Source organism: Embiotoca jacksoni, unplaced genomic scaffold (genome assembly GCF_022577435.1).
Source record: "Embiotoca jacksoni isolate LCO1_2020_lvr unplaced genomic scaffold, fEmbJac1.0.p SCAF_50, whole genome shotgun sequence".
Classification (NCBI taxonomy): Eukaryota; Metazoa; Chordata; class Actinopteri; family Embiotocidae; genus Embiotoca; species Embiotoca jacksoni.
Genome location: NW_027185404.1, coordinates 2,414,722 through 2,423,752, shown reverse-complemented (window position 1 = coordinate 2,423,752; position 9,031 = coordinate 2,414,722). Strand labels below are relative to the sequence as shown.

Here is a 9,031-nt window from a genome sequence, read left to right as displayed (position 1 = left end):
CTCAGAGCAACCTCACTGCTGTGCAGCTGCACAAAGGTGAGGACACATGGACTGACATCAGTGTTAATGATAATGTTACGCTCTATAATGTCACTACTATAAACCCTAATGAATAGGGTACATCATTTAAAGCACCTGAACTGACTACGGCTTATCTAAACGTCAAAAGTGAAACACAGTTCTCAGCGTGAACCAAAAAGCTCCAAGTAAATGAAAGCATGGCTATTTTCCAAAGCATATAGTCTTAACCTCTCAATACGTGATGGCTGATCATTATATTACATCATTGTGGACCGGTGGGTCATTTCAGTTTCACTTAATCCAGCTGACAGCAGCAGTAAAACAGCAGTAAGTTGTGAATTCATGCATAAAAAGTTGATACATCCCATCCCTATATGAACTGGGGAAAAAAACAGGACATGACCAAACACAAGCCTTCGCAGCTACTGTCACAGTGTTGTTGAGCAACACTCTGAATCCCCAGCTCCTCCAGCTGGATCTGCTCAGCACCAATGCACAGAAAAGTGAAATCACAGAGGAAGGGTTCAGAGTGTATACTTGTGACTGTGTTGTGAGTCAAGGTGTTGGAAAATAGATGCTTAGTTTACATTGCTTGGAGAAATTAAAATCCAATTTAAATGACCTTTGTTAAATGGTAAAGCTTAATGCTTTTTTGAAGGATACAGTTTTGCACTGTTATCAATAGACCTCCCAGAATAGCTGCTGAAATGTCTCATCTGGCCTTGAACCTGAATGAACCCTGTGCAACCGTTAGCTGCACCTCAACAGAGTCAAGCCATGAATCATTACAAGTCAGGGGTGAGGGTTTAGAGATCACCCAAATCAAGTCCAGATGCACAGCAGGCACCTCCCTATGTCGAACTGTGTAAATAGCTAAATAACAGTAAAAATTGAGAAAACCTCACACTTTCTATATGTCTGTACTAATTCATGTTGTGATAAACCATGTTCGATTGTACAGTGTTGGTGTGATTAAAAGTGTAATCAGTGGACATCTCGTGTGTGTTTTATCTCTCTTGAGGAGCCGCCATCATGTTTCAAGAGTCTTTGTGGATGTGAGTCATCTGACGCAGTGACTGCTCTCCAGTACACACATCCTCCTGCAGGAATCTCAAGAGGAGATAACAGTAAAACCACTCTCTCAACCCACTGCATTTCATCCTATTCCCCCTCTCATCCTCTCCCTGTCCCCTTCCCTCATCTATGACTCCCACCCTCACCACAGCTGGTAAATATTTTTATATTGTGTTCCATTAGAAAGCTTCATTAAGCGGTCAGACGGGGAAAATGGCGCCTGGGAGCTCCCTGTCCTGTAAACAATAGGAAGTGCCCTGAAAGCTGCAGCTGAGCACAGCACAGTAAACTAAGGCCACATTAGAGAACTGCCGTACTCTCAGTGAGTAAATATTTAAATTTGTTGGATTCCCCAAGAATGGTCCGGGGCGATAGTTTTGGGGCACAGTTTCAGCATCATGATGTATTTGTGAGTGAAACTAGCGCAGCCCTGCTCAATGATTACTGAATGGATTTATGTCAAGCTGCGGCTGCAAGTAAAAATGAACAAACCATTAATTGTATCAACAAGAGAGGTGATCTTGGGGCCAATGTGACATGTGTGAGCATGTGGACATAACTGTTGAAAAAGAATTCAATATTAAAACGGCTGTCACATGACCTCAGGGTCATACTTACTGTATGAGACAGTGTAAATACTTTAGCACTACAGGGCCCTTTGTTTCTGTTCAAATCAGCTCATTCCAGTTTGATTGTGGATCCTCATGTGTGTCGCTTTGTTCAGTGAATTTCATCATGCATGTGCACATGTGCGTTTATAGTCATATTTGTGATTAAAGTTTGTACCTCTGCACTTTTTTCTGGAGCGTCTGTGCCCACCATGTTGTCTCTGAGGAGCTGCTGAAGGAGTTGCACTTGGGCAACGCTGAGGTAGAAATCCAGACTGCTGGTGACATTCACCTCCAGAGAGTGGCCACACACCACCACCTCCTAGAGAGACGAGGGAGGCAGAGCAGGAGGGATTAACAGAGGAGGTGGGAGGAGAGCGCAGGAAACACATTCAAAACAACGTCAGGACTGTTTGTGGCCATCTTTCTTAACTTTTATCCTCTCAGTCTATTTACTTTCTATCTCGGTGTCTTTAGTGAAGTCCGTCCCTCCTTCCGCTCTTCCGTCTGTCCTCTCCAGGGTCCCACCCACAGCTAGCAGTTCAAACCTCAGCCTGGAGGCTACGTCTAATAGGACATTACTCACTAACACTGTGGCTTCAACCACACACATATGGGCCAGACCTACAGTAACTACACACAATGGCATTGGACTCTGCTGTGTAAACATAATCTATTTAGCCCCACTGTTTAAAAACATAAAAGGACGGTTCATATTTTATTCAGTATTCAGTTTAACAGTCATGTCACAGTTTGTTTTTCTTGTTTTTTTTCTCATTTAGACTGATAATAACATATTAGGTGCACTATTATCATTATTAATAGTAGTAGTCGTACAAGTCATAGTGACTTTGACACACGGTCAAAATATCATAAGGTTACAATAATAGTTATGGAATACATTGCCGGGGTGACTCTAGATCATAGACTACATACAGTATATTAATAATTTAATAAGCGTAGTTGTTACATGTGTGTGGTAATCATGCATAAATCTGCTAATAGTCAGTGGTTGTTTGAAAATGAGTAAGAATTATATTATAGAAATTGTGCTACACTAACTAGTTCAAATTCCTGTTTTGTTGATGTTGTTACTGGCTTTGAGGGAGTTATACAAATCACTGTGTGTGTGTGTGTGTGTGTGTGTGTGTGTGTGTGTGTGTGTGTGTGTGTGTGTGTGTGTGTGTGTGTGTGTGTCTCAGTGCAAACTATGGATTAGCTGTTACGCATTGTCAAGGGGCACGTTAGTGTGGTCGGACGAGGCATCAAAGAGGCAGGAAGTCTCAGAGAGCGGTGCCAGAAAACATCAGCTGTATAAGCAGAGAGGTTTGAACTCTGAGGGTCAAAAACCTCCATTACATGGTGGACCGGCGGAGGGATTCCTAATGAGTACGTTACTGTATGTTAGGAGCACAACGTAAATACTTCTGACATCTCACATAATCAATGTCTATTTTCATATGAACAGCGGATTGTGAGAGTAATGGCTGCAATCATGGCTGCAACAGGTCACGGTCAGAGGGCGAAGAAGTCAGTGTAAGTAGTGAACAAACTTCTATAAAGTTGAAGAAGAAAAATATGTAACCTCGGACTGACTATGAATTTTGTAGAAAATCTTTGTTTAAGCACATTTTTACACCCGAAGGAGCTGTAACGATCACATATTAAACTTTGATGGTAAAAATACAAATACGGTAATTTTTTAAATTTTACTTTGTGTAAAACAATCAGGATGAATTCACTGCTGTAGAAAACTCCAACAGAAATGAACAGATTCACCTCCGTCTGTCCGCTGTCAGGAGACAGATTCTTGCTGAAGATGATAGCTGGAGCAGCAGTGACCCGAACCGAGAAGTCCGTCAAGATTGGAGTCAGGATGGCCCGGCGCTCCTGCTGCCTACGGATACTGAACAGACGTACAAAACAAGAGCAGACACTTCAGGCAGCGTCCATAACTAGTATGTTTCTGTTCATTTTCTCCTCAAAGAAATACTATATACATTCAAGCAGGTATAAGTATCCTGTAATGTTCCTTACAAAAACCTTCATTAAAAAAGTATAAACTATGGCGTTATACCTAAGTCAAATGTGTGTAGTCCTGGCAGTCTAATGACTGCAGCACTACACTGCAACAGTCAGAGTAACCATGAGGGACCACTTACTCACTAAATTTCCCCACCCTGTATTTACTAATAACTTGTTATGGTTACCAGTTGTAAGATCTTTGTAAGTCTGTCCCGTCTGCCTCAGAATGACAAGTCAACACAACACAGTCAAAACCACAAAATGTTCACAACTGAGCTATTGTTGTGCCCGTAGCTGACAGGCAGACACACATTTCAGAATCGCTCTGGCTTTTCAAATTCAAACCAGTACGATGAAAAGCTACACGCAGAAAAAAAAAAAAAGAGACCTCAAAATTGATTTTCTTCTGCAGGCCTGATCTGTGAAAAATTTCCATAAGTGAGCTTTTTAAAATTTCTGGTCTAACACATTTTAGCTGGAAGCTTGAATATGGTTACAGAGACAGAGTGAGACATTATTTGACAAGTCTCAATTGGGAACACCCCTTAATTGTATACACAAGATCAAGCTGAGCCCTTCTCATATCAACTCGCTCCATTTCACTAATGTTCATTCCCACAATCAAGTCATATTTGTGGGAACATTTGTTAGCAGTAAAACAAATATACAAGTGGGCTTTATAAGGTGGTGTTAATTGCCACATCTGCTGCTATTAAAACAATCAAGCGCTGCAGCTTCCAATATTTATAGTTGGCCAGGATTATAAAAGGCGCAGTTTCTAGGTGGCCTCGAGTACAGTACTTAACCAGAGCCAATATCAGATTCACTTCTGCTACACACAATGTGCATTACCAGTGCCCTTAAGGGATTATTTTCTGACACATTTCTGTGCGTAGGGAGTTTGAATGAGGCCTAATTCAGAGGTGAAATGATCTGTGAGGCCAATTGGTGCTGGCTAATCTCCCCTCAGACAGGGATTGAAACAATGAGCGTCTCGTTGCAGGGGACAGGTGCTATCATTCACCAGCAAGGCTCAGAGGCGTGAGGCTCAGTTTACCCGTAATATGGTAGCCTCTGACTGGGCTGGAGACCTCTGTGTGTGTGTGTGTGTGTGTGTGTGTGTGTGTGTGTGTGTGTGTGTGTGTATACCTTTGAATGAGTGTTGTACAAACAGCAAAAGATGGAAAAAGTGACTTTTCTTTAATTCAGTTCTATGTAGTGTGATGAGTAGAGGGGAATATCAGTGGTGTGGGCAAATAGAGAGGCCTGCGCCGGGTGGCTGACAGGAGGGCCGATGGAGAGAGTTCACAGCTCTCTGACACGGGGTCTTTCCTCGCCAGCAACTACAAACTGTGACGAGGACAGATCCTGTCAGTGGATCCATGGAGCTGGAATTTCCTCACAAAACCTCAGGAAGCAAACTGAGGCCACTACAGATCCGCAACTACTGGAAGTGAACCCAGAAAGCAGCAGAGAGAACATGCCATGACTCTGAAGCTGGAGAGAGAGGGGGGTATCAATGTAAGAAGTAAGGGAAAGGTGTGAACTTTGGAAGTGGTGTGTGTCAGAACTTGTTAGAACCAAAGTGGTGTATTTCTGCGAGTGATTGCAGCAGACAAGTAAAGCTGTGAACTTGACTTGACTCCCCTTTCCTCAGTGTGTTGGAACGGTCTGAATCACATGCTCAGTTAAGGACAAGCTGGTGGTGCTGCTGGTGTTGGTGGTGGTGGGGGTGGTGATGGTGATGCTGCTGGTGTTGGTGGTGGTGGGGGTGTTGATGGTGATGGTGGAGGTGGTGGTGATGGTGGTGGTGGGGGTGGTGAGGGTGAGGGTGAGGGTGGTGATGGTGGGGGTGTTGATGGTGATGGTGGTGGGGCGTGGTGATGATGGTGATGTGGTGGTGGGGGTGATGGTGGGGGTGGTGGTGGTGATGGTGGTGGGGGTGGTGGGGCGTGGTGATGATGGTGATGTGGTGGTGGTGGTGATGGTGGTGGGGGGTGATGTGGGGGGTTGTGGGGCGTGGTGATGATGGTGATGGTGATGGTGGGGGGTGGTGGTGGTGATGGTGATGGTGGTGGTGATGGTGATGGTGGTGGTGATGGTGATGGGGGTGGGGTGGTGATGGTGGGGGTGGTGATGTATACTTGGAACATTTCTCTCCTGTTGAGCTCTCTGAGTTAACTAGAATTATTTCTTCATCTGGATCCTCTAGCTGTCTGTTAGATCTCATCCCAACTAAACTTTTTAAGGAAGTCTTCCCTTTAATTCATACTTCCATATTAGATCAGATCAACCTATCTATTGTAACCGGCTATGTACCGCAGGCTTTTAAAGTGGCTGTAATTAAACCTTTACTTAAAAAGCCGAGTCTTGATCAGCTGTTTTAGGAAACTACAGACCAATTTACAACCTGGTGTTTATTTCTAAAATCCTTGAAAATGTTGTTGCAAATCAACTTTTTGATCATTTACAAAGGAATGATCTGTTTGAAGATTTTCAGTCAGGCTTTAGAGTTTATCATAGCACAGAAACAGCTCTGGTGAAAGTTACTAACGACCTTTTATTAGCCTCAGATAATGGACTCGTCTCTGTACTTGTTCTTCTGGACCTCAGTGCTGCTTTTGATATGATTGATCATACGATCTTATTACAGAGATTAGAAGACGTTACGAGGATTAAAGGAACTGCATTAGACTGGTTCAAATCCTTCTTATCAGATAGATTCCAGTTTGTCCATGTCAACAATGAATCTTCCAGACAAACAAGAGTTAGTTATGGAGATCCACAAGGCTCAGTGTTAGGCCCAATACTTTTTACTTTGTACATGCTTCCATTAGGAGATGTCATCAGGAAGCACTGCATCAACTTCCATTGTTATGCAGATGACACTCAGCTATATCTTTCTATAAAACCAGACGAAACTAATCAGTTAGTAAAACTTGAAGCCTGTCTAAAAGACATAAAGGCCTGGATGACCAAAAACTTCCTGCTTCTAAATTCAGACAAAACAGAAGTTCTTGTACTTGGTCCTAAACACCTCAGAAACTCTTTCTGTAATAAGCAAATCTCCAGAACTGCCTTCTTTCATCAACGTAATATTAATAAAATCAGGAAAATCCTTCCTCAGCGTGACGCAGAAAAACTCATTCATGCGTTTGTTACTTCTAAACTAGATTATTGTAATTCCTTGTTGTTAGGATGTCCAAATTACTCATTAAAAACCTGCAGCTGATCCAAAATGCTGCAGCAAGAGTACTGACGGGATTTATCAAGAGAGATCATATTTCTCCAGTTTTATCTTCTCTTCACTGACTTCCTGTGAAATCAAGAATAGAATTTAAAGTTCTCTTGATGACTTACAAAGCTCTACATGACCAGGCTCCATCATATCTTAGAGATCTTATAGAACCATATAATCCTAGCAGAACACTTCTCTCTCAGTACGCTGGTCTACTTGTGGTTCCTAGAGTTTCTAGAAGTTGAATGGGAGGCGGAGCTTCAGTGTTCAGGCTCCTCCCCTGTGGAACCAGCTCCCAGTTTGTGTTGGAGGGGCAGAAACCCTCTCTAGCTTTAAGATTAGACTCAAAACGTTCCTTCTTGATAAAGCCTATAGTTAGGGCTGGCTCAGGTAGACCTGAACCAACCCTTAGTTATGCTGTTATAGGCCGAGGCTGCTGGAGGACCTCGTTACATGCTGAGCTTCTTTTCTTTCCTCCTACTCTTTAACTGACTCATACCTCACCATCTTCTTCTCTCCCATAGTTTCTTCTTATTATCTGTTGTCTCCATTCAGTTCCTTCACTCGCGTACTTTCTGTTCTTTCTTTTCCAGATGTCCCGTCATGGAGCTGCATGTCTCTGTCCTGCGCTTGTCGTCTCCACCAACAGTTCTTCTCTTCTATCTCTATGCTGTCCTTTTCTCTCTCTGCTCTCCTCTCACCCCAACCGGTCGAGGCAGATGCTCCGCCCACCTCTGATCCTGGTTCTGTTAACAGATGCTCCACCCACCTCTGAGCCTGGTTCTGTTAACAGATGCTCCTCCCACCTCTGATCCTGGTTCTGATAACAGATGCTCCTCCCACCTCTGATCCTGGTTCTGATAACAGATGCTCCGCCCACCTCTGATCCTGGTTCTGTTAACAGATGCCCGCCCACCTCTGATCCTGGTTCTGTTAACAGATGCTCTGCCCACCTCTGAGCCTGGTTCTGTTAACAGATGCTTCGCCCACCTCTGAGCCTGGTTCTGATAACAGATTCTCCGCCCACCTCTGATCCTGGTTCTGTTAACAGATGCCTCGCCCACCTCTGATCCTGGTTCTGATAACAGATGCTCCGCCCACCTCTGATCCTGGTTCTATTAACAGATGCTCCGCCCACCTCTGATCCTGGTTCTGTTAACAGATGCTCCGCCCACCTCTGATCCTGGTTCTGTCGGAGGTTTCTTCCTGTTAAACAATTGATGAATTGTTGAATTGTTGAATTGATGAATTGTTGAATTGATGAATTGTTGAATTGATGAATTGTTGAATTGATGAATTGATGAATTGTTGAATTGATGAATTGTTGAATTGATGAATTGTTGAATTGATGAATTGATGAATTGTTGAATTGATGAATTGTTGAATTGATGAATTGATGAATTGTTGAATTAATGAATTGTTGAATTGATGAATTGTTGAATTGTTGGTTTCTCTGTATAATATTATGAAGTCTTGCTGTAACAACTTTAATGTGTTAAGTGCCATAAAATAACCTGTGTTGTGATTTGGCACTATGTAAATAAAATTGAATTGAATTGATGGTGGGGGTGGTGGTGGTGGTGGTGGGGGGGTGATGGTGGGGGGGGAGGGGGTGGTGGAGTCGAGGGAGGCGGGGGTGTGAAGACCTTTGAGGGTCCAAACTACTGGGGAGGCCGTAGGAAAGAAAGCAGGCTGGTCGGGTGTTGGGGACACCACCCTGTGGCTGGCATGAAATATGAACATTAAGATTTAAAGAAGTTCAATCTTTTAACTGACCAGACAAGGACTGAATAAAGTTTTCATCACCATTGCAGCAGCCGGCCAATCACAGAGTAGCCGGCCAATCACGGAGCAGCCGGCCAATCACGGAGCACGTTCAGCCAAACAGCATTAAACAGCGTGTAGACCTGCACATGTCCACCGCTGATTATGACGTCCCCAGACTGAGGAGCAGCGTCGGCCATGAGGCTGTCAGGATGCTCAACTCTCTCCCCTTCACCACCCCCACCAGCACCATCATTGTACCCCACCCTCTCCCCCACTCTCTACCCTCTCCCCCACCTTC

General features: G+C 43.8%; 1 protein-coding gene across 1 annotated transcript in view; it reads right to left on the bottom strand.

Annotated features, from left to right (window-relative positions):
* Positions 1–9,031, bottom strand: part of LOC138211820 (intermembrane lipid transfer protein VPS13B-like) — a 322,041-nt gene that overhangs the window by 108,136 nt on the left and 204,874 nt on the right. Inside the window, 2 exon segments of the mRNA XM_069171937.1 lie at positions 1,882–2,025; positions 3,483–3,609. Coding sequence (XP_069028038.1) covers positions 1,882–2,025; positions 3,483–3,609 — 271 coding nt within the window.